The sequence below is a fragment of the Monodelphis domestica genome, chromosome 3 (assembly GCF_027887165.1).
Source record: "Monodelphis domestica isolate mMonDom1 chromosome 3, mMonDom1.pri, whole genome shotgun sequence".
In the NCBI taxonomy this organism is placed as follows: domain Eukaryota; kingdom Metazoa; phylum Chordata; class Mammalia; order Didelphimorphia; family Didelphidae; genus Monodelphis; species Monodelphis domestica.
Genome location: NC_077229.1, coordinates 488464739 through 488491333, shown reverse-complemented (window position 1 = coordinate 488491333; position 26595 = coordinate 488464739). Strand labels below are relative to the sequence as shown.

Here is a 26595-nt window from a genome sequence, read left to right as displayed (position 1 = left end):
TGATCACTTCACTTGAGCTAAATTTTTTATGATAGCAGTGATTAGTATTTGGGTCTGCTTATTTGTTTTATACAGTAGATATTGTGTGTATGTGTGTGTGTGTTTTGTTGTTGTTTTTTGTTTGTTTTTTAAGAAAATGTAGCTTATGTCAGATACTGATATAAGTGTTAAGATATTTTTGATGTCTCAAATTCTCTGTATTGTCCAACCTTTAATAAGGTTTTGTACCCTCCAAGCATCAATTTTGGAAAATTTTGAAAAGTGCTGTCCTTTGGAATGATTTTTGTTCAGCCTTATTGAAATATTTCTTGTTGGTAGTGCTTCTGCTTATTATCTGTCAAATAATTCAAAAACCCATCTCTATTTCTGACCCAAAGAGCTTCTTCTTTTTCTTTTCTACTTTGTCCCATGAGCCTCTTAAGTATTTTCCTCCCATCTGGGCTTCACTTTCCTCATCTGTAAGATGCTTACATTTCCTCTAAGGTCCCTGCCTGCTCTGCATTTATAACTCTGGGATCTCAGCAGTTTCAAGTGGTCTTCTGAAGACTTCCTATTAATATTGTTGCTCAACATTTAAACTTCTTGTACATTTTGCAGTGACTAAAGCAAGGCTGTGTGAACATTCCATGTTGGAGGAATTAACCAAAATGAATGCTCTAAGCTGGAACGTAGGATCTACAGCCCTTTCTGTGGCCCACGACCTTGGCTTTGTACACTGAAATGAAGAAATCCTGCAATACAGTGATGCTGAACATCTGACACTAGCTGTCTCCTGCTAGCTCTCCTTGCTTAGTGTGTAACTACAAGTACATGTAACAGTACATGTATGTGGCTAGAGTTTTATTTGCTTGCTTTAGGGGAGGGGGAAACTTTGAATCACAAACTGGGGATTAATGCTTTAATTTGGGGACATTTTTGCAAAGCTTTTAATTTTACTATGGCCCTGCTTAAGAGCCTCACACATGTGTTGGGTTTTTGTGTGCAAATTTTAAAGCACATAATGCAGACACATAAGGGAAGGACACATATGTGCTTTCTGTGCACCAGACATATTAAGATAGGGTTCTTTTTTTAGGCCTGCAGTCAACTTTTGAGTTGGCCAGGTTTTTCTGATTTTGCTTTGTATAATCATAGAGTCCATTGCTGCTGATTTCTATAATGAATCATCTTGTCATGTAAAATATCTCAATAACGGAGGGTTGTCAATAACCAATGACTTTGCCTTTTCTATTGTCTTACTCTCATGATGAACTTTGGTTCTGATGGAGGAAGTGTGAAAAGCTTTATTTTTTCTCAAGTATCTTTATATTTCTATTGTATTTTTCAGTTGTGTACTATGTGCTCCAGTTTTTTTGGTTTGTTTTTATGAATGCAATCTGGCCATTTCTAGAGTGGTTCTGTTATGAGCCACAAGAGATTGCCTGCCTAAAAATAGCAACAGTACGTATCTGTCTGCCCTCAGTGGGTATAGATAGGACTGTTTTCTGGCAAGATGATTAAAGTTATTGAGCTCATGTTTTCCTGAAATTGCAAAGGGATGCACTGTAATAATCTAAAGTAGATCAGACTACAAGTTTGACATTTGAACATTCCCAGTACTAAAAACAGGTGTGTTTACTGGTCCTTCTGATTCTGGTCATAAAACTGTGTTGTGAAGTTTGCATAGAAAATGTGAGTAACATTATCATTGCCTCTTGGTCAGAATCTTCACTGAACAGTAAAGGATTCTGCTCGTTTTTAATCGCAAAATTCCCTGTAGTTGCTGTGAAAATGTAAATGTAAAATAACTTTTTAGATGACAGTAAACAACTTTGAAGCTTGGAGTTGAGCCAGAAAATGGTACTTACAAGAAGTAGAAATGACTGCTGACTTCAGAATCTTCCTAGTTGATTATGTCTATGAGAGAGAACACAGAGGAGGTGTTTCTTGGGTGTTTTGCTGACTTATGCATCTCAGTAGAAATAGAAATCTGATACTTTTTTGTAAAGTCATATAGTGTGAAACATGTCCTGTATATACTTCATACATGATAATGGATTCTCGATGTTAAATGCAAGCTGATTTAATGACGGGATGAGGCTGATCACAAAAATCTTCGCAGTCCTGGAAGTGAATTACTTGCATCAGATATAATAGTATTTATTATTCTGTACAAAGAAAGAAAATGCTTATATAAATACGTGCTTACATTACATGCACGCAGATCTCATGCTCCATAAGAATTTTTCTATTTTTTAATTTGCCTTTCTCAAAACGATTTGCATGGAATATGCCTTATTACAGAAAAATGCTATTCACGATTTGAATATGTGGAGAAGTGCCTATATGGTGGTAATACTAGTAAGGCAAATGAGACAAAAATGATGATATCTGTTTACATCACCAGTGAACATTTTATATAGTGATGTTACAGAGAGAAAAATTTATACCTCAAATATCTATATTATTTTACAATCTGGTTGGGGGGAGGGAGGAAAAAAGTTTCATTCACCATAGTTACTGAGGGGAACTTGGAAAAAATTCTTTATGCCCAGTTATAAATATTCCATTTCTGATAACTATCATGAATGCAGTCAAATAACTGTTTAGTCATTTAATTGGATAGCTTTATTTTACAAAGATATGGAAAGTTTACAAAAGCAGTATATAAATCTTAATATCATCAGTTCCATTTGCACTAAATGTGATGTACTTTTGCAATTTATTCTGTAAATAAAATGATTACACTAAAGATGCTATTTGTTAAAAAAAAATAAAGAACTTTTCAATGAATGCACTAGTACTTCACTAGTACTTCACAGTGTTTAACCCTGTCCAATCAGAGTTAGAGAAGACTTAGAGAATATGGAATGAGTTCAAAATTCAAAAGAGGTACTGACCTTTTAGTAAATATTCAGGATCTGTAGAACTATTTTCATGAGGCTAATTCCCACATATTGAGTATCAATAATGCTCTCTTGCTGAGATCATTTTTACTTCTCTTACCTAAGAATTAACTTTTAAATTTGTATCCTACTCTCCCCCTCTGTCCCATATTTCTTCTGATGCCCCTTACTGCTGTGATAGAGATACTGCAAGACTCTAAAGTGCAAAATATTGGTGAATCAGGAGATTTGTCCCTATGCAGCACAGCTAATGTACAGAACAGGAGGATGCCATGTTTCACCTGAGATTTGGGACTCTGAATTTCAAGATCAGAGGTGACTATGCAGGACTTTGTCCAGGCTTGATAGAGGGACAGCCAGACTGAAGAGCTCTGTGTGTGTGTGTGTGCGTGCATACATGTGTGTGAAAGTAATAAAAAGGAAGTGTTTTTTGCTGTTTTGTCAGTACCCATCAACTAATTTGTGTACCTTACATCAGTGTCAGTTGCTTTTGAGGAAAATTTCATTATTTCCAGAATGTTTTAATCATTTTGTCAAACTTAATTCCTTTGAGCTGAGCTGGTTCTCCTGTGAAGTTGTGTAGGTTCTCTTTTAGGTAATCAGTTTATCCAGTTAAAAATCATTCACCAATATTTTGTCACAGTTGTACAGATCAAGATATAATAGGATTATTATCATTGTTCATCTGCAGACTCAAAAACATAAATCATTTTCAAGTACCTTGAGAGTGTGTAGAGTGTAACTGTTCTATGATAGCTTTATGATCCTGATGTTAAAAGAAAAATTGGATCTTCCATGTTACAATCAAAAATTAAAACCAGTATTTAAAAGTGGAAAAAGTATTAAAATATTATGGACAAATGTGTTTTCTTGCCTGTTTTTCTTTTTATTGAGCCATTGTTCTCTCAAGATGGATTTAAGAAACCAGGAATCAGTTGCAGCCATTCTTTTTCTCTGGAGCACACTGTGTTTGTTGGGCAAATAAATGAGAGAACTTTTCTTATCAGGCATATTCAAAAGGACAAGTGCTCCAGGAGTTAGTGAAATCTCCCTTAAGAATTATCATTTTAAAGGTCATATGCTGGGAAAATGATCAGTTTTGTGGTTTATATATAAATCAGAACTTTGTGCCACTATTGCATTGTAAAAATGAGTTTTTTATAAACTATAGTTTATATATAAACTATATATTTCTCTTGTAAGGTTTTTTAAGACTGATTGACCACAGAAAGAAATGTTGACTTTCTTTGAGTGTGGCTGGTTACTCTTAAACATCTATAAGTTTTTGGATCCCTTTTAATCATAAATTTAGCTCTGAGGGCACCAGAAATGTCAAACTCAAATAGAAATAGGGGCCATTAATCATTACAGAAGAATCACCAAGGCTTGCATGTGGACTTAGTTTTTAAATATAATATTTATCTGTTTTTATCGTATTTGATTTTATTTTGTCAAATATTTACAAATTTAGTCACAAACATTGTGGCCTACATGTTTGACACCTCTGATGGCAAATTCTCTGAGTGTTTTCACTCCAGTTTGAAAACATATGCCTTTATTTAACTTAGAGTTTCTAGCAGGGCCATTTTTTTAGAATGTTTCCATTTTCTGCCTTTAGTTTAACATTTTCTGAGAATCTCATAATTTCCCACACTTAGAACAAGCCTATTTAACCATAGTGCTAACCTTTCTTGTTATGCTGACCCATGTTCATCTTATGTCTAGTTCACTGAATCATAAGATTCTAGAACTTGAAGGAGCTTTAGCAGTCCTCAATAATGATTATTCCTATACAGTTAGAAAATATCCAAACAGGATTGTCTTGTCATCCAGATTCTTGCTGTGATTCATGTTTTTACAAATTCAGTTAGTACTTTTCCTAACTTATGGACTCAGAGCATGAACATGTATGAATGTTGAGGGGAAATAATAGTTACAGTTGGCATTTGGAAGAGTTCATTAAAAATTACAAAAAAAAATGCTTCAGTACTAAATGTAGTTTGGAAAAACTGCCAGACAATGCAGGAGGAAATGGAATGATGTGTTTCAAAGAGCAGTCCAACTCAGAATGCAGCCCTACCCTACAAGTCTTAGCTTAACTGTAAATGAAAAAAGATGACATTGAAAAATAAAGAGACATTTGAAAGCATTCTGGGTTTGGGAGGATAGCATTGGAGGGCATAGAACTGCTTCTTGAACACCCAAGACAACAATTATAAAAGCAGTGAACAAATGCAACAGCTAAGGACAGCAAAAACAGAATAACAACAAAGATTAGAGACTTATTTCTTAAAAACAGGAAAGGAGAAGGGAAGAGAGATGGTCTTGGGACAGTATGGACAGAACTTGACAATAAATAACCCTATCTACAGGTGAATCACTTTTTTTATGTCAGATGTTAAAAAAATGGATAAGAAAATAAAAAGGAATTTGTGATGTGCCTGGGTCAAATCAAGGCCTAGCATTGAAAGGGTGGTTACCCTTATGGTCTCTCACGAAGAGATGAACTTATTATCAAAAGAATAAACAAGAGTATGTGGCAAGGCTGTCTTTTGGTGGTGGAAGGGGATCCACTCTGAATGTTCATATTGGGGAAGAGAGAAATTCAATGGAGACAGGGAAATATTGTACTGTTGTTTGAGGGACTTGGTATTTGAAAAATTCATTCTTTACCTTTGGAGGGAAGAAATTGGAACTCTGGGGGTACCTAACCCTTGGAGGAGAGTGAGGGCATAAATTTGTGAAAGAGATTATTGAGGCAAATGGAGAAAGAAGGTAATGAGGGACAGGTGTATAGATCATTGGTAGAGTACATGATCAGGATTGTACTGCAGAAACTCTTCATGGGGCAGTGTCCTCTCTGTCAGCTATGAGAATCAGGAATTTTTCTGGGAATGAGGAACAATGGAAAAAGAATATTTGGGACAGTCTACATGGCAGTGGCAGAAACTACCTAAAAGGGAGATCCTAGACCATTGGAAGTTTTTGATCCCATGAGAAATAGAGAGAGAGCATGAACCAGAGAATGAAGAGTAGTAGGATGAATAATGAAGAAATAAAATCTTCTCAGGAAAGGGTGAGAAAAAAAATTTTTTTTTAACTAGTGAACTCAAATACAAGGTGGAAGATCCAAAAGGGTTATTAATAAACACATTGCATGAGTTTTCAGACTTTCAATTGTAATGACTTGTTTCTTCTCCAGAAAAATACTGTTTATTGTATGGGGGTGGCTCTCTGGGAGGGAAATGGAGAAGGGTAATAATAAGCATATGTGGGATACTTGGGTGATATAAGAAATGTAAAATATCACAATCTTATTTTTAAAAAACAAAAACTAATGAACTAGGACTAGAAGGGGAGGAGAGGAAAGAATTGATGGAGGGGAAACGGAGGAGGAATTATCCAGATTAAAACAAAGAAAAAGGAATTAATAAACATAATTTCAAAGAGAAAATGATGTGATTTGGGTTTTGTCCATACCTCTCTACAGAGTTCCTCTCAGAAAATTCTGCTGATAAAACTTTTTTTTCCTGTTCTCACCTTCCTCTGCTTTTCTTTGGAATGCTTTGACATTGCTGGCCATTTCTTCCTTTTGGATACTTTTGTCACTTCTTGCCTCCATTCTCTGCTTCTTTTCTGTCTCCTTCAGAGCATAGTCTTCCTTTTCCTTAACCTTTGATTTTGATATTTGGTCATGGATCTTTCCTCAAGCTACTCTAGCTATACTTTCAAACCCTTTATACCTTCCATGGCCCTAATTTCTTTGGAACTTCAAGTGGATATTCCAAATTTACACGTCAAGCTTTGAGCTGTCCCTTAGCCCCAAGACTTGACATTTTCAGTCATCTACTAGATATTTCTATCTAAAGGCACCAGTGTGTAATGCCCAACATGTCTAAAACTAAATATTCCTTATCCCCATATTCCTCCTAATCTTCCATATTGTTGGCAGTGGGTCACTACAATTTATTCAGTCACATGCCTGAAATCTTAGTGTCATCTTTGATTCTTCCCTCCTCCTTAGCTTCCAAATGCATAATCACCTGCCTGGAAAATTACAGTCTAATTTGCATCCATACTTTCAATCTTTCCTATTATAACCAGATAATCTTTTTTTTTTAATGTTGATTTTCATTTCAAGTTCCCTCCCTTCACTCCTTTTCCCACCTATTAAGAAAGCAAGAAATGCAATACTTATATGAAGTCATGCAAGTACACTTCCACATTAGCCATGCTGTGTGGGAAGCAAGAAAAAAGGGGGGAAAATTTGCTTAAATCTGTACTTAAGAGTTCATCAGTTCTCCATCTGGAGGTGAATAGTATCCCCCCCCCCCCTGAATCCTTTGGAACTGTTCTATCATGTATTGATCAGAATCAGAATTAAGTCTTCCACAGTATATTGCTATTTCTGGGTACACTGTCATCCTGGTTCTGTTCACTTCACTTTGCATCAGCCTATATAAATCTTCCCAGTTTCTTAAGTGTACAATAGGATTCTTTTCCAATCATTCTACCACAACTTGTTCAATCATTTCCCATTTGATGAGCATCCCTCCATTTCCAATTCTTTGCCACTACAAGAAGATCTGCTATAAATATTTTTGTAAAAATAGATCTTTTCCCTTTTTCTTTTATCTCTGGGGAAACAGACCTAGCGGTGATATTGTTGGGTCAAAAGACATGCAGTTTTATAGCCCTTTGGGTGTATTCCAAATTGTTCTTCAGAATTGTTGGATCAGTTCACGATTCCATCAACAGTGGTTTAATGTAGCTATTTTTTGACATCCTCTGTAGCATTTGTCATTTTACTTTTATGTCATTTAGTCTGACAGGCATGTGGTGGGACCTCTGAGTTGTTGATTTTGAGCATTTTTTCATGTGACTACTGATAGCTTCAATTGAAAACTGCCTATTCATTTCCTTAAACCATTTATCAGTTGAAGAATGATTTATAGTCATAAAAATTTGGTTCAATTCTTTATATATTTGAGAAATAAAACTTTTTTATCAGGGAAACTTGCATTACATTTTTTTCCCCCTGCAGCCTCCTGCTTTCCTTCTCATTTTAGCTGAATTAGTTTTGTTTGTGCAAAAACTTAATTTCCTTGTAAAAAAATTTATCAATTTTGACTTGCATGATCCACTCTATATCTTATGTGGTCATGAACAGGAAAATTCCCATCTGTCTATAAATCTAACCAGTAATTTTTCCTATGTTCCCCTACTTTGCTTGTGATACTACCCATTATGTCTAAATCATGTACACATTTTTACCTTCTTTTGGTTTACAGTATAAAATGTTCGTCTATGCCTCCTTTCTGTCAGACTATTCCAGTTTTCTTAGGAGCTTTTGCCAAATAAAGAGTTTCTGCCACAATAGCTGGCGTCTTTGGGTCTATTAAATACTGTTATTGTGCTCACTTACTTCTGTATACTACATATCTAATCTGTTCCACTGATCAGTCCCTCTATTTCTTAACCAGTATAAAATTGTTTTGATGATGACTGCTTTGTGGTATAATTTGAAATTAGGTACTGCTAGTCTCCCTTCATATATTTTAATTGATTCCCATCATAATTTTGATCTATTGTTCTTCCAGATTAATTTTGTTATTTTTTCCAACTCTGAAAAGTAATTCTTTGGTAATTTGATTGGTGTATGGCACTGGATAAGTAAATTAATTTAGGTAGAATTGTCATTCTTAGTCTATTGGCTCAGCCTGTCCATGAGCAATCGTAGGTCTTCAATTGTCTAGATTTGTGGTAAGGAATTCATTTGTGTAAAGTGTTTTATAATTATGTGCATAGAGATTCTGTTCATGTCTTGGTAGGAAGATTGCCAAGAAGAAGTTTATACAGTCTGTAGTTATTTTAAATGGAATTTCTCTTTCTCACTTCCTGTTAGGTTTTGTTAGCAATGTATAGAAATGCTGATGACTTATGTGGTGTTTATTTTATATCCTACAACTTTGCTAAAGTTGTTAGTTGTAGTTTTTTCATTGATTCTCTAGGGTTTTCTATGCCATATCATCAGCAAAATGATAGTTTTGTTTCCTAATATCCTATAATTATTTTTTCAATTTCTTTTTATTAATGCTGTAGCCAGCATTTCTGGTACAATATTGAATAATAAGAATGATAATGGGTAGCCTTGCTTCACCCTTGCTCTTTTGGGGAAAGGCTTCTAGCTTATTTCCATTACATATAATCCCTGATCTTGGTTTTAGATAGATACTACCTATAAATTTAAGAAAACTTCTTTGAATTCCTATGCTTTCTAGTGTTTTTAATAGGAATGGATGCTCTATTTTGCCAGTGCTTTTCCTGCATCTATTGCTATAATCATGATTTTTGTTGATATGAACAGTAATGCTTATAGTTTTCTTGATATTAGATCAGCTCTACATTCCTGGTACTCTACCTGGTTGTAGTGTATATTTGTGATATGTTATTGTAATCTCCTTGAAAGTATTTTGTTTCAATTTTTGCATCAATATTCATTAGGGAACCAACTTTCTTCATGCATATATATGACCCTGACACTTCTTTGTCTTGCAAGTTCCCCATTTCCTGTCAGTAAAGTACAAGTTCCCTAGCCTGGCATTCAGGACTTCTATTACAGAGTGCTTTCCTAACTCTTCCCTTTTAGCTCACACTGATATCAGAACCAAACTGTATTCTCACTGAGGGAATTGATTTTAAGATTCTTTTATCTTTCCCATGACATTATGTGTTGCACACTTAATATTTTTAAATTTAAATTTAAATTTCTTTACATTAACAGGCCTTTGTTTTCTTTACCTTTTCTCCAAAAAAAAAAGAAACTTGTGCAGAAAATATGCCCCATCCCCCCCCAAAATATAAATATGCCCCAACAAGCATTGAATTGAATTTCAAGGAGGTAGTGATCTCTGTTAAATCTTTCAAAAAGGCTGAGGAGAACAGATTGGGGAAGGAGCCGTTAATTTTTTCAGGGTCTGTGTGATGATATCACTCAATGAGAACATTTAAATTTGTTTGAAAAATTATATGACTGCATGTTAAGGAGCAAAAAATGTTGAGGTATATGCAGTCCGCTGGATAGCCAAAAGGGGTAGGGGTTGTGAGTTGTCAGTGGAAAGGTTAAGATTGCCTGAAACTGTTGTACATCATTGAAATGGAGCATATGTGATGGTAATAGCGACGAATTGAAAACGAAGTCAATGCCCACTAATTATGGAAAAGGAATATTATTGTGCTATAAGAAATGACAAATATGATGAAGACAGAGAAGCTTGGAAAGACTTCGGTGACTTTGAAGTAAGTAGAGCCAGGAAAACAACTTGCATAGACTACAACTGTGTTAAGTGGAAAAAATAAACACAATAAAGACATTTTTTTAAAGACCATGAAGGCAGAAGAGAGAGAGAAAGCTTCCAGAGAGGAAAGTGGAGGCACAGAATCATCCAGGATATGAGAAAGTTCCAGAGCCTCAGTGGACAGGTTAGCCTTAGAGAGGAAAAAGAAGAGGGCGGCCATTCTTCTCTTCCTTCTAGGACTTATGTCTTTGAAAAGCAAAAGACTCTGGTATCCTTTTCCTCCAGCGCCTCCAGAGTTAAGGCTGAATCCTGGAGAAGAGGGAAAGACAAACACCAAGGCTGCCTGTGTGACTGGACTGCAGAGAGTTAAGAACAAGCTGGGCAGAGATGATGAAATGGGAGGTGATTGGCTGGGACACCTCTGGTGAGAACAGTCCTTTGTCACTGAGGAGAGAGTACAGCGCTATCTGTTCTTTATAGCCACTAGAAACTGGACTAAATAGAATGAGGTATTGGTTGAAAATAGCTCTATTCCAGTTAGATTAAGCTTTGATTGAACCAGTTAGCCTTTCAACACACCTTTCTACAACACCTCCAGCCAAATTCCCAAAAAGGAGAGGAGAGGGTGCCGCTGGGGGGGCTCAGTGGATGGAGAGCCAGGTCCAGAGATGAGAGAGGTCCTGGGCTCTGGCCTCAGACACTTCCCAGCTGTGTGACCCTGGGCACGTCACTTCACAGTATTGATTCCAAGATGGAAGGGAAGGGATTTTTTTAAAAAAGAAAGAAAAATCAAGCTTCATCTAGATGGTTACTAAAATGATAAAAGTATTTTTTTAATTAATTTTAAAAAGAGGAGGAAAAATATTTTCAAGAATTCTTCTCCTTTCTCCCTTGGATTCGCCTTCCTTTTAGAAAAGTATTTTTCTTTAATATGAAAGCTAGTGATTTCCATAGGCCAGCTTGCTTAAAAGCAGTTCTCAGCATCTACCCATCCTTCGGCTAGCTGCCTTCCTATAGCCTGACCTAAGCGTTGTTGAGAAGGGTAACTTGGGCCCAAGAGTTTCCCCCTCTAAACTGACAGATTACCAGAGCTAAATCAACGAGTTGCCTTCATACAAAACCCATCAAGAGCATTCACAGGATCGTGGGTATAGAAGGGATCTCAGAGGCCATCTAAGTCTAATACTTTCATTTTATAAAGAAACTGAGGACCAAGAAGGTTAAGTGACTTATCATGAACAGGATTTGGACCAACCCTCTTGACTCCAGAGCTAGTTCTCTTTCCACTATGCCACTTGTTATTGTGTTCCTTGAAGGAAATAATAAATAGTTCCCTGCCCAAAACACACTTTCTTTTGTTTTTCTTTATTATAAGGACTAACTTGGAGAGGGGAAAGAGATGAAAAAACATTCAGAAATTAAAGTGAAGGGAAACTCAAGGATTTATTAAACTGAACTATGATGTCTACTGAAAGGAACAGAGGGTGCATTTGAAAATTCTCTAGCACCTCTCTTTGTTGAGGATTATGTTGGGTAAATATTTAATAGCTGACTCTCAAAGCCATGATCTGTGGTCCTTTTTGCCAATATTACAGGTTGTAAATACACTGACAATTTAACAAGTGACTCTCCAGAGCCAGTTCCCCCTGGCTTCAGCACCCTTCTGCTTTAGATCACACCACTCAACAGACCTTAAGGCCAAGTGGTGTGAGGGGGGAGAGGAGGGATTGGGCCAGGAAGACATTCCTCTTTATATTGATCTGCTTCTTCAGAGTCTAGAGTTCATCAACCAGGGGCCTGGGTTGAAGAGCTAATCAGGGAAGGCATCTGGAGATAACCAAGCAAGGTTCTGTTGCTTTCCTCTACTTTAGAGCAGTGATGGCGAACCTTTTAGAAACCAAGTGCCCAAGCTACATCCTCACACCCCATGTCAGCTGTCCCCTTAACCCAGATAGGGTAGGAGGAAGCACTCCCATTGGGCAGAGGGGCAAGTGATGGGAGAAATGTCCTTGGGCATGGTGGAAGGGGGTAGCAGCTCCCTCCGGCACATGTACCACAGGCTCACCAACATGGTCCTAGGCTTTGGCTATAAAGTCTATGTATTACTCCTGCTCGAGTACCAGTTTCGGGGGCTGTTGGGGGAGGAATAGAGGTAGGAGGCTTGTCCTGCTGTCCAGCTTCTAACTTCTTGCCTTTCTTACTGAGATTGAAAGCAGCAGGAGAAGGGAAGGGCCAGGTCCTCTTGTTGCTGGGCAGATGAAACTCCTACAACTTGCTGATTCATTTCATTCATCCTCTTGTTACATACCACATTCAACACCTCAGAAATGGAACCAGAAAGATGCTTCTTGTGGTCAGACTATTCCTACCCCTCTCATGCCATCCCAGGCATGTACAAATAGCCAATTTAGAGTTCTTTGATAATTACAGGCTGAATCAGTAATTTTTTTTTATCCTGTTCATCCTATTTAACTTGTGTGGATGGTACAACCTATTTTCTCTATTTAGATGTTGGGGCACAGTCAATAGAGGAACTGAATTTGGAGTCAGAAAGACCTGGATTCTAGTTCTGCCTCAGATGTTCACTTAAATGTGTGTCTGAGCAAACAGGACAACTAGGATAGAATAAATGACAGGCTTCTGGACCTGAAACGCATCTTCCAGAGTTCAAATCTGGCCTCAGATATACTTCCAATGTGACCCTGGACCCTTTGGGCCTCATTTTCTTCATCTGTAAAATATGCTGAAGAAGGAAATAACAAGGCACCCCAGTACCTCTGCTAAGAAAACTCCCAATGAAGTAATGGCGGGACACAACTGAAAAACAAATGTACAACCTCCAAGGAGAGCAACCTGCATTTATTTGAAATTCTGGCCATCCACCCTCCTTAAACAAATGGAGAATGAGACCTCTCCATTACCCAGCTTTGTGTTTCTGAGTAGATTCAAGGGCTGCAAGATTATCTCTTAGATGGAGATAAAATTGTGACTTATAAAACCACTTTTATCACTCCTTGGGAGGAGAGGCAGCTGGTGGTCTTGTTCTTGTTTGGGTGGCATTTGAATGCCTACAAGGATGACCCTCAGGGAAGGAAGTTATTACTACACCATGACAGGACTGAGTCACCTCTTGCTCGCATCCAAGTGGCAGTGGACGTGCCCAACAAGTGATTTTTCTGGTCAAAATTCGTCGTAATTCATCTTCTCCGCTCTTAGTCCCAACCATCCCATCTAATCTTTCCTTCTTTGGAATACTTGACTACAAACATAAATACTTAAAGAGGAAATTTGGGTCAATAGAACATACTATGTAGAACCAAGTATGGGTCGTCTAGTCCATTCCAGAACAAAATTCTCCATTTTTTTTTTTAAACAAAGCCAGGCACGTGGTTGCGGCACACAGGAATTCCCTCCAAGCTCTGAGCACACCTTTTGTTACTTTTCCCAGCGCTGTAATTGGCATTCGTACAAGGTATATTCTTTTATTGGTCCCCCTCAGTTCCCATCTTCTAAACATTAGTTTCAGAGTAGAGCCACACTCTGTCCAGAGACTTGCTACACCGAGTGATCGCTCTGTTAATTACGTGTCTATTTCAGACACGGAAAAGGACCTCACCGTGTACTTTCTGGTACTATTCAATCTTCCTCTCATTCTCTGAGCCGTTTCCTTCAACTTGCAACTTGTTACTCTGCCCTAGACAGGAAAGAGAACTCCTGAATTCAGGGATGGCCTTCTCCGTTATCCCATCAGATATATCCACCCAGAGCACGGGAGGGGGGGGGGTTCTTTTTGGATTTTTAGACCCAGTTTGGAAAAAAGTGCTAGAAACAATCTAAGGAGAATATGCAAACCAGGGTAAATTCCTAGTGGACCTCTACAGGCCTCTTCTCCAAATACCAATCAAATTGAGCTTTGCATTGCCGTCAATATCCAATCTGTTACCTGTGAGCCATTAGCTGGCTCCATCACTTTCCCCCTCTATCTTAAAGGCTCCACAGTCCTGAGCTACTAGAGTTCTCTTGCACCTTCCCATTGAATTAAGAACTAAAACAAATGGCCCTTTGGGAGTGGGACATCCCATCATTGCTATAGTGATGGACTCTTATTACAAAGTAGTGGGAACACCGGTTCATTTTTTTCCCCCAACACCTTCTGTTTTGGAATATTTAAGTATTGGTTCCCAAGGCAGAAGAGCAGGGAGGGGCTTGCCCGGGGTCAGTTGAAAAGTATCTGAGGTTGAATCTGAACCCAGGTCCTCCCAAATCCAGGCCTGGCAATCCAGCCACGGGGCTACCTGGCTGCCACCATCAATTCCTGTTAGAGAAAAACAAAGTTCAGGCACTAAATGAACCTGACATGTTCGTTTTGCTCCCCTCTCGCCTAATTCTAGAGGAAGAGGCCCTGCGAAGCCTATTCTCATCACCTTGTTCCCTCTTCTAACCCCAATGTGTTTGTTCAGTCACCTCTAACTCTGTGACCCCATTTAGTGGCTTTCTTGGCAACGATACTGGAGTGGTTTGCCATTTCCTCCCCCAGCCCATTTTACAGATGAGGAAACCGAGGCAAACATGGTTAAGTGACTTGTGAAAGTCACTTTCAAAAGGCTAGTGAAAGTGCCTGAGGCCAGATCTGAACTCATGAAGATGTCTTCTGGATACCCCTGGGCTTCCTAGCTGCCTCATCCAGGAGGGGAATGTTTTTCAGCTAGCCTCTTTAAATAAGTGTCTTAGAACAAACAGGTCTGGACAGGCATGGGAGATGTAGGTTGGAATCTCACCTCTGACCCCCTCCCCCCACCCCCTGCCCCAGCCACGACTTTGGGCAAGTTACTGAACCTGCCAGCTAAGCCCTCCTGCCTGAGGTGAGACCTGGAGCACCTACCGCCTGACAGGGTCGTCCTAAGGCTCAGGAGATTGTAGGTGTAAGGAGGTGGGGACAGACACTGGAGATTACGGGAGCCAAATGCACAGACTAGAGTATAGAGTCAAGCTCAAGACTTGGCACTAGGATTTTAATGAAGCCATAATTGCATCAGGAAACCTGAATCCATTTTTAGTGCTAACTAATGAACAGAAGATGGCCAGCGTTACTTTCGAGGTAGCTTTTGCCTTTGAGGGTGCCCATGATAAGATGCCACTTTCTATTTTTTGTAACTTGGAAGAGATAGCAACAGGTGGAGAGGCAGCCTGAAGCAGGAAGAGTTCAGGAGTTCCTTCATCAGTTTACCAAGGAAATCCACCAGGCAGCCAGCCCAGTCTGAGGCAGGAAAGTGGAATCCACCATGAGGGAGTAAAAGGCTGGGTCCCAGGGAAAGGGAAAAGCCTCAGCGCTGGACTGCTACCACTGGCAGACCTCCAGCAGCCGGAGAGGTGGAGACGAATGGGGCAGGGATGCAAGCTCACAGACCCAGTGGCATGTTTGGAGTAAGCAATATTAAAATGCTAATAATTCTTCGTGCTTGGGAGTTCTGGCACTTACAGCAGAGACGTGACAGTGCAGAGGCTCTGAGAAACTTCCCTCCATCATCCCCGTGCCTCGAGATGCTCTGCCCTCTCTAAATTCTTTCCAGATAGCCAAAACCCCAACCTTTGCAGGTTTTTTCTGTCAGCTGCTAGAGGATTCTTTTATAAACTTTATATTTTCTTCTGTACATGGATGTTTCCATGTTAGCTCTCCTCAGAATATATAAGCTCCTTGCATGGAAATATGTGCTTATCAGATATAGTTTGAGGGCAGTGTATGACCAAACAGGAGATGGAAAGGATCACACAGAAGAAAATGAGTAACTTTGATTACATGAAATTAAAGTTTGTACAAACAAAACCAATGCAGCCAAAATTAGAAGAAACACAGAACAAGGGAAAGAATTTTAAGGCAAGTTTCTCTGATAAGAGCCTCATTTCTCAAATATATAGGGAACCAAGCCAAAATTACAAAAACATAAGCCATAATAAATGGTCCAAGAATAAACAGTTTTCAGAAGAAATCAGTTATCGATTCATGTGGGAAAAAATGCTCCAAATTACTACTTATTAGATAAATGTAAATTAAAACAGCTCTGAGATACCACCTCACACTTATCATATTGCCTAATATGAAGAAGGGAAACCAATGCTGGAGGGGATGTGGAAATGGGACACATTAATCCACCCTTGGAGTTCTAAACGAATCCAACCATTCTGGAGAACAATTTGGAGCCATTTCCAAAGGGCTATAAAACTACACAGGAAAACAACTACCACCTAGAATCATTTTGTTGATCAAAGAGATCAACAAAATGTGAAGAGGACTGATTTGTACAAAAATATTGGCAGCAGCTCTTTTTGTATGGCCGTTACAAGTTGAAGGGATGTCCATCAATGGGGGAATGGCTAAGCAAGTGATGGTCATCATATGACTGTGATGGAGTTCTCTTATGCTATAAGAAATGGCCGGCAGCAGTTTCAGAAACACATCAGAAGACACACAAAAATGGATACAAAATGGAAGTGAACAGAACCAGAGCATTGTAACAGCAACAGTGTGAAGATGATCAGCTGTAACTTAGCAACTCTTATTCAAGCCAATTCTCGAGGGCTCATGAAAACAGGGCTCTTGATCTTCTCCAAAGAGAAAGAGTGAAAATTGATGAGTTTTTTGCATGACTTTGCGTAGAATCAATATAATACCCAATTGCTTGCTGGTAGAGAATGTGGAACTCAACATTTTTTTTTAAATGAATAGTAAATCTTTTACATGTTAAGTGGGAAATATTTAATGAAAAGTATTTCATTAAAATAATATAAGTAGCTTTAAGAGCAGAAAAGCTAGTATGCCTAGCACATACAGCACAATGCCTGCCACTTAATAATGACTGTTGACTGAGTACAATAATACAATTAAACTTAACAAAGGTTTATTGAATGCCTACTTTCTTCAAGCCACTGTACTAAATGCTGTCTTTATGTCACTCAATCCTCTGGCCTGGTGTGATTCAATCAATAAAGGTCACTACTTACACTTGATGAGAATTAACTTATAAGTTTTCATTGTTTACTGAAACTGGAAAAAAAAAATTCTGTACCAAAATGTATACAACTTAGTAATTGTACAAAATGTTAATTCTGCAAGACAACGGCTGGTAAGTTACATTCACCAAAATGAACACTGAACTAACCTTTCACTGTCAATCCAATGAAAAGTTCAGATAAATAAGTCAGTCACTGGCTGAAAATAGCCAGTAACAAGAAGCAGCTCTTAAACTCCATGTACAAACTGGGTATTACATGCTACTACAGCATCACTGGAATGTATCACAGTCAATCTCCTACATCAGACATCAGCGTAATAAGACCGACATTTACAACGTTAGAATAGACATAATACAAAATAAGGAGTTTTTTCATTTATATAAAACTTGAATGTTTAAAAAAAAATACACCATCTCTCTTCATCCCCAGACAGGCTTAAACTGCTTTTGTGGGACCACCAAAAAGCCTTGTGTCAAGTGTTCTGCAATTACTAACTTCGAGGCTCCTGGGGGAAAAAAGGTACATTGCCCCTCTGGTGCTCATCCTCGCAGCTACTTCATTGGCTGGAAGGCTCGCTGATTAAGTCCTGTTCATTCTCCCTCATTAGAAATGCTACAACAAGGAGGCCAGGGCCTTTCTGGACAGCATTACATTCGTAGGTTCCCCAAGCTCTAGTATTTTTTTCAATGTACAATTTGATTTGTATTTATTTGACAGTTTCAATAAACTCCCAGCATCAGAGGCATTATTACAACATATACAGTTTGATACAATAGTTTACAAAAAAACTATCTGGAATACTTTAGTTAAATAAATTACAATAACTTTCTTTTAAGAAAACTGGCTTAGAGGAAGAATCTCTTTCCCCCGACAAACGTGTTTCTCAGGCTCTGAGCTGTACAGAGATGCCCTGACCCTACATCTGACCCTATGAAACACCCTCATCTAAACAACTCTACTTTAAAAGTTTGATTTTTTAAAGAGAAACATCTGTTGGAATTGATACGTTTAAATTCTAAGGGAAGTGGCTCAAAGTTTCTCCTGTGTTTGCTAAAGCTTTACACAGACTGGCCTGTAACAGCCAACTGCATCTGGACATAGTAAGTTCTAAAAAGGAACTCGATAGCCTGTATGAGGAAACAGTGATTTTTTTTTGGTACTTCTGACACACAACTGTTACATACTATGTTTAGCACACTATTCTGTAGACTGCCAAGGGGGAAAAGAGAGATCCCCAAAAACTATTTCTTCATAAGTATCATGGTTAAATGTTGTTAAAAATGGAACTAGACCGGCACCAAATGGAATACAATGAAAAACTTTTAACTCTTTCTTAAAGTTAACTTGAGCTTAATAATTAGCATATAAAAAATCAGTGAGATGTTCAGATTTACTATAATGCAAATGAACTCTTTTTAGGTTAAAAGTTCTGTTTTCTACCTGGGAGGGGGGAAATCTCCCATTGATCACCATGAAATTTGCATATTTGTGAATCTCACCAAATTCAAAAATTATTTTTCTAGCTTCAAACATGGTATTCACTAGCTGTGGCACTTTGATGCTTTAATACCCAAGATGATATCTTTTGGTCAAACACAAGTATGCAGAACACTAAACTGTTGTCAGATGTGGAAAAGAAACTCTTCTTAGAGAAGTCATCTTGAACCACTGAAGCCAGCTGCCTCCCTGAACATGTCTCGCTGTCCTCTAGACAAGACATTGCACTGAAGTGTTGTTTTTTTAATTCACAGATTTTCTACATAGTCCTTAAGATCCCATTCTCATGAGAGTGCTTGAGTTCAGAACTTCAGTGACACTCAAGCTACCTTCTTGGTGCAGATTCCTTGGAGATCTTGGAGATTTATTTTTGACCTAGAGTAGAAAGGACAAAAGGATGAGAAACAAGATGCCTGGAACACAAAGATTATTCTCTTTAAACTCCAAATCTGATACGATTTATAAGGGAGAAAGACACACTGGACGTTGCAGTCCTACCTGTTGTGGATCATGTGGCTTTTGACTAGATGTCCTGCTGCCAATGCAGCCATCAGTGATAACTCCCCGGCCATAACTGTACCACACACGATTTTTGCAAGCTGACGGGCATTTTCACCTGGGTTGTCTTTGCATGCTCCTTGAACACCTAGCATCTGTGGCCAGAGAATATATTTTACTGTTATAATCCTACCAAACAGGCCTCATGGAGGCTATGGAGGGTGTCTATTTAAGACATTACAATAGCACAAAAACATGGATCTGACAGTCATGTGAATCCACTTTGTAGCTAGCAATACATTCAAGAGAATTAAAACTATGCTTACTAGTTCTAGAATTTAAGTGATGACACCTCAGGAAGAAGCTTGGTTAGCATGGCATGTGTAAACATGCTTGTTAGGTTTATAGGGAAAAAAATAAGACGGTGATGAAAGTGTTCAGGTGAATCCAGTCTGCTGGAACCTGGCTGCATTCTGTATTCACAAAATAAATTCAGGGAAACTGCTTGGCATACCTTCCATCTTAGAATCAATACCGGCTATTGGTTCCAAGGCAGAAGAATGATAATGGCTGGGCAATGGGGTTTAAGTGACTTGCCCAGGGTCACACAGCTGGGAAATGTATGGTAATCCAGGACCTCCCCTCTCTAGGCCTGGCTCTCAATCCACCAAGACACCTAGCTATACCCCCAATACATGTGGTTTTTATACCTGCAAACAGGCCTGCTGCGGTCGCAGGTTAGTTCCTCCACCAACAGTTCCTATTTCTATGGAAGGCATAGTACAACTGATATACAGATCTTCATTTAAGGGTCCAGTAGCTTCCATAAGAGTGATGCAATTAGAGCTTCCCACATTCTGTGCTGCATCCTTAAAAAGGAAGAGGATTGAGATGTTTAATACCACTTCCCCCAGATTCCAAGTAAAACAGAACCAAAAACCAATTCAGAGAATTTACCTGCCCACACGCAATGAAAATGGCAGTTACAATATTGGCTGCATGTGCGTTATAGCCTCCTATGCTACCAGCCATAGCTGAGCCCACCAAATTCTTGTTTATGTTAACTTCAACCAAAGCTTCTGTAGTAGTTTTTAAAACCTAAGAAAAGAAACAAGTATTTTTAAATTCTCACTCAAGAGATTTCATTATTTGCCTGTTTTTTTGCAAAAGAGATGCCAGTCAAAAGAGTATATTACCCAGGCCCTACGAAGTAGGGAGAGCAGACCTCTATCCCTAATGAATGAATCCCCACCTACACAGAAACCATTATTACATGTCATATGGCCGTACAGGCATAGTAAGAAATTATATATCTTTGGTGTTAAATATTCTCCCACAAATGAATCAAATTTTTCTGAATATAAAATAGCATCTGAATCTGATTCAATTACTTACTTCTCTGACAACCTTTGCTGGAATGACAGCTTCACAAACAACAGACTTCCCTCTTCCCTCTATCCAGTTTATAGCAGCAGGTTTTTTGTCTGTACAGTAGTTGCCACTAACAGCTAGAATTTGCATTTCAGGAAAAAATTCACGTAGTTTTGCAAGTGCATTCTCTGTTCCCTTAATGGAAAAAAAAAATAAAACATTAAGCCACATGTTTGCCTTTTCCTTAGGCTCACTCACAGACTTGCCTTGAAACAATAGTTAAGTACTTCAAGAATCAATCATTGCTGTAAGAAGCCTCCTCCAGAGGCAGAGTAGGATAAGGGACAAAATACTAGCCTTTGGGTCAGGAAAACATGGAATCAAATTCCTCTTTAGTGTACCAAAACCAGAGATGGGCCGAAATTCGTATTCGCCAAGAGCACAGTCCTTCATACTGATGAAATTTGTCTTCCATAAGTGTAGCTCCCCTTTCCCAAAGATCACAACCCTTCTATGAAGACTTAGAACCTGTCTTTGAAAACGGACGTGACTCCCAAATTCTTCCTTCTGGAGCTACTTCAAGGCTACTCCCTGAACAAATCATGCCTGAAGCCTTTGGAGCTTCATAGGACCTGCCAAAGCGTGGGCTTTGCTGTCCAAGCCTTTGAGAGCCCTCAATCCCACACAAAGATGTGAGCACAGGGCTCTAGTGGTGCCAATATTCACAAAAATATTCTTACTGCCTACCCTACCAGGGTACCACCTTAGTGGAAGCAGCACTGTACACATGGCCACCTGAACAAAATATAGTCTGTATATTAATTATGAAGAATAAACAGCTGTTTTTATGAACTATTCCAATAACTAGGCATATAAGCCTGTGTCCATTATTAAATTAAGCTTAAATCACTTTTCTTTTTCTTCCAGGGCAGAGTAAATGTGTCCAACTCTTTGCAGGTAGCTAGGAACACACTTTGAACAGTGACTCAGGAAATACTGCAGTGCTATGTACAAGTGTCACAAAGGAACAAATGACTCGCTTGAACCTAAAAAAATGAGCACTGAATAAATTATATCTTTAAGCCTTTCTATTATCTCCAGGGGCCTGAGCTACGAAGCTTCAAAAAAGTTAAAACTACGGTCTTATTTGTCCCCCGACCCCAGCCTAACCTCCATACCTATACTCAAGCTATCCCCCACTGCCATCTACTGAAATCTGCTCTCCTTTTAAAAGGGGAGTGAAATCGGCAAGTATCTCCTTCATGAATTCTTTCCTGATGCCCCCTACTGGAAGGATCCATCACATTTTCATTTATACTATTATCTGCATTTTTGTCTTCTCTCTCTGACATGACTGTAAATTCCAAGGACTGAATTTTAGTACACAGGAAATATTTCACACATACTAGGTGGCTTATAGGAAAAATAGTCCTATATTTTGACTGATGCTCAGAGTAAATATACACTACTGGCACTTTTAAAGGCCTGTAGACTTAGCTTTTCTATGACTTCATTATGAAATAGGACCAGCAAAAATCAATCATTGGCCCAACCAGCACAGATTTCATTATTAAGTAGAATAAGACATGTTGGGAAAATAAAATGTGAGTCAAATACAGTCTTACAGGGAGGGAATGATATAGGCAAATAGCAACACATGCTGATGACACTTTAAGAACACCTCAAAGTCTCCTAAATCAACATTTACTAAATACTAGCAAAGGCCAAGTTCTGAAGACATAAGGATGTCTACGAAGAATGAAACAACACCCACTTGCAAGAATTTTACATTCTAAGAGGGGACAAGTACTTACAAAAATATATAGTTAAATGCAAATCGATAGTGGTTAAATACAAGGAAGTTTGAAAGAAAGGACACTGGCGGTTGAGACTTCATGCAGAAGATGGTGCAGGAGTTTTATCTTATAAAGGAAGAGAAAGATTCTATATAGTAATAAGAAAGCAGGGACAGCTGACAGAGAGCTAGAGTCTGGAGTTGGAAGGACCTTGGTTCAAATCTGGCCTCAGACTGTGACTCAAGCTTCCTATTTGTGGGGCCCTGGGCAAGTCACTTAACCCTGTTTGCCTAGCCCCCGCCCTTCTGTTCTAGAGTTGTTAAGAGCTAAAAAAAAAAAAAAAGCTATTTGGAGGTTAGTGTCCAAGTTTAAGGAATACAACTATGAAGTATTCACTCCAAAATCCTCTGCCCAATCAGTTTCTGCACAGAGTGCTACTGTGGCTGTGTAGAAATGATACTACATAACGACACAAGTCAAACTCAACAAGTATAAAGAAATTGGAATTGAAGAGGGCCATTTAATGTGCCCCACTAGGTGATGGGTACAGAACTCTGAGGTCAAATATACTGGTCACATTAACTCGAGCATACCTTTGAAATCATGTTCATCCCCATGGCATCACCTGTCCTGGACTGGAAACGGATATAGGCATTGCGACCAGCCAGACTAATGTGAACTTTCTGGAGACGTGCAAATCTATAAATGAAATCACCAAAGAACATTGGAGCTGAAAGGGACCGTAGGACCGATCTACTTCAAACTCTCCTAGACAAGTAACCTGAGGCCCAAAGAAACTCAAACGATCAATAAGCTCTTCTGTAACCAAGTGAGAGCCAGAGACTGCCGCAACTGTGTCTCAATCACAGATGAAGCACACAGACAGATTTTATCAACAAGCAAAGAAAATGAAAAATAGTGGCATCAACTTTGCTTTGTTCCCAAGTATTTACTTTTATACAGAGATTTCATTTTCTAATTTCCATCTTCAATACTAAAAACCGACCAGGCAATCACACAGTAACTGCACAGTACAAATTAAAAAATCAGCTGTGTATTTCCAAATCTGATCTATCACACTCCTCTTTATCTTGTTGACTTTTGCAACATGATACTGCTGACTCTTATACTTTATTTTTTAAAATAATTATATCCTTTGTTTTAATATCACCTAGCCTTTTTCTTTTATCACTCCATCTTTCCACACTCCCAGAGAGCCATCCCTTGTAACAAAGTTTTTCTTAAAAGAAAAAAAAATTAAGCAAATACAATCAATTCATTAAAAAAAAACAAAACTTGACATTATATGCAATGGTTCACACCCATGTAGGACTCCCACCACCACCCCAACCTCTTCCAAGAGAGAGCTTTCAGATTCTTCTTCAGTCTGTTTTCCTTTAGAGGACTACATAGCCTTCGCACTCAACTCTCATGTTTCTCCTACTTCTAAGAGGTGCTTTGCTGTCACATATGCTGGCTCCTTGGCATCCTCTTGCCTTTTAAACACAAGCGTCCATTCTCCAGGGTCTGTTTTGGATCTCTTTCTTTTTCTTATCCTTTTTCACCTGGTATTCTCCCAAGCTTCCTTTATCACCTTTATGCAGATGAAAATGACTCCTCAAGCACTTCCCCCTCACTTCCAATCCATAGTTTCAAGTACCTGTTACTTGCTTCACCTGGCCATCCCAGTGACACCTCCATCAGGCCCCAAACTGAAATAATCCCACCCCCTCCAAAACTGTCTTTCAACACACGTTCTCTCTTCCTCTCCCTCCCCACCCCACCCCACCATCCCCCTCACCTGCTGGTACTGTCAAATGCTTCCTTTATTATTTTAAAGCTTTCAGGACTTTCAAGCCAGGTCTTCATATTTGCAGAGTCACATGCACTAGGAAATCTTACTACAGGACCTCGAGTCATTCCATCTGCTAGAACACAGCTACTTGCACCTCCACCAAGCTAAATCAGGAAATAAGAAACCAATTAGACAATTTATTACTAAAGATCCATGTTAAATAAGGAAAAGAATTCTGCCTATCCCAAAGTTTGCCCTGACTGCCTTGCCAAGGGGCAAATGAAGAAGTTACTTACACATATTGCTCTACAACCCCTGTTGGTACTGGCAACAAGACAGCCTTCTGTTGTGGCCATTGGGACCTGGAATTCTTTACCATCCAGATGGAGGGGCCCTGCTACTCCAACAGGGACAGGCATGTATCCAATAACATTCTCACAGCAAGCTCCCATCACCTAAAAGGTCAAAGGAGGTTATGAAATACTGAAGGGATTGTAGTTACACACATTCAATTATATACTACTGCCATTTTCTGAATATGCACCTTTTTTCAATTTACACTCAATTCAATTTTTACATTAATTTTATTTTAGTTTGTTATTATAGATGTAAACCAGAAAGAATTTGTATGTTCATTTTTACACATCATAGATCCAGAGTATAAAGGCTAAATAGGAATCTAGAGCAACAGCTCCCCCCATTACAGATGGGGAACGAAGTCCAGTCCAATGATTTGCTCAGTCATACAAGTAGTAAATAAGAGCTAGGATTTGAACCCATTTGAGTCCAAAGCCCCATCATTTTTATAGTGGAAGAAACCGAGACCCAGAGAAGTTAAGAAACTTATACAAGTTCCCACAGGTCGTAAGGAACAGAACAGGGGATTTAAAACCAAGTCCTTACTTCAAATAATTTTCTTTGCACTAAGTGTATAGTAAAATAATATACCATAATCATATAAGCCAAGTCCTCCTCACAACTCAAAATGAGGTAACTTCTTGAACCACTTGCTATTTAAATTCTCTAAACTTTGGTGGAGAAAATAGAAAATTTCAAGGATTAGCAATCTATAAGTTTATGTTTCATTTATGTTTCACTTTCTAATCCCAAACCATTTTACATGTAAACTAACTCTCTTAACACTGTAAGAACAGACAGAGAAGAAAAAAGAGATTATTATAAGTGTGATATTCTAACTATTCTCTTTCAACATCTCATTTTTTAAGTCTTCAATCCTGAGGAATTTTCCTAAATCTTAACATTTCATCTAGAAACAATGCCACAGTTGTGAGAAGTATAAGAACAAAAAAAGGTCAAATCATCAACTCTTTAATCTGGTCAAACAATCAGACTCATTAAAAATTAGCTTAGATTTCCATCTAGTTAATGAGCTCTGCCAAAATAACTAGAATGGATTTTTAAAAGGCTAAATATCTTTGGATTAAAATTAAACTTTCCTATTTAAAATATAAGCATGTGTTTTTATATAGATAAATCAATAGATCTACATATAGAAAATGTTCCCCCCTTACTGAATAACATGTATATGTGCATATATACATATATGTAACTGGTATATGCATGTGCATGTATCAGCTAATCAATGAAAGGAAATATGTGCTCAAAAATGTCAGTGTAATATACACATAACGAATACAACTACAATTGATCTATGTACATGATCAGTTACTCAATAACAGAAAATATTTGTTTGAGGTATATATGTAGATATGTATATACCTATATATAATAGTCGTGGAGTGTGGAGAAATACTGTGTTTTTAATGTTGTATCATAGGTACAGTATCAAATGATATCAATACTACTTTAGAGAGTATTTGCTGTTTACACCCAAAAAACTCTACATATAACTTATTTTTAAAACCCTTAAATTCCATCTTAGAATCAATACTGTGTATTGGGTCCAGGACAGAAGAAAAGTGAGGGCTAAACAACAGGGATTAAGTGACTTGCCCAGGGTTACACAGATAGGAAGTAGTCTGAGGTCAAATTTGAACCCAGAACCTCCATATTTAGGCCTGTCCTCCATCCATTGAGTCACCTAGGTGCCCCTTACATATAATTATACTATTTAGTCCAGTTAAGAAGAAAACATTTTTGAAAGCCACAAAACACAGAACATCTACTTACCAAAGAGTAATTGTAATCCCTGTATGGCAAGTACTCCAACGAAGATGGTTCAGGAAGCTTCTTTGACAGCATTTGTCGGCGAATAGATACACCTCGTTCATGTGTTTCCATCAAAGTTTCCAATTTGTAAGATGGAATATGCTTAGCATTGACTAATCTGATGATCTCAGCATCACTGAGGAATTTTGCACCTTTCTAAAAAAATTGGGGGCAGAAAAATTTTAAAAATACACTAAAAAACTTTAAATCTCCTCCCTTACATTATTATCCATAGCAAGCCATTTAATATTGCT

General features: G+C 38.3%; 2 protein-coding genes across 5 annotated transcripts in view; one reads left to right on the top strand and one right to left on the bottom strand.

The window, feature by feature from the left end:
* CERT1 (ceramide transporter 1) overlaps positions 1 to 3746 on the top strand; it is a 178360-nt gene extending 174614 nt beyond the window's left edge. For all 3 annotated transcript variants that reach the window (XM_007486557.3, XM_007486558.3, XM_007486559.2), the window contains one exon: positions 598 to 3746. The gene's annotated coding sequence lies outside the window, so the exon portion shown is untranslated. The remainder of the gene's footprint in view (positions 1 to 597) is intronic.
* A 13316-nt stretch (positions 3747 to 17062) lies between these two features.
* The window catches only part of HMGCR (3-hydroxy-3-methylglutaryl-CoA reductase), a 29015-nt gene continuing 19482 nt past the window's right edge, over positions 17063 to 26595 (bottom strand). For both annotated transcript variants that reach the window (XM_056824758.1, XM_001368706.5), the window contains exons 12-20: positions 26303 to 26497; positions 24448 to 24606; positions 24158 to 24315; positions 22950 to 23055; positions 20585 to 20755; positions 20147 to 20287; positions 19900 to 20058; positions 19190 to 19344; positions 17063 to 19066 (exon numbers count right to left, since the gene is read on the bottom strand). In XM_056824758.1, the coding sequence (XP_056680736.1) occupies positions 19012 to 19066; positions 19190 to 19344; positions 19900 to 20058; positions 20147 to 20287; positions 20585 to 20755; positions 22950 to 23055; positions 24158 to 24315; positions 24448 to 24606; positions 26303 to 26497 (1299 nt within the window). In that variant the 3' untranslated portion in view covers positions 17063 to 19011. The remainder of the gene's footprint in view (positions 19067 to 19189; positions 19345 to 19899; positions 20059 to 20146; positions 20288 to 20584; positions 20756 to 22949; positions 23056 to 24157; positions 24316 to 24447; positions 24607 to 26302; positions 26498 to 26595) is intronic.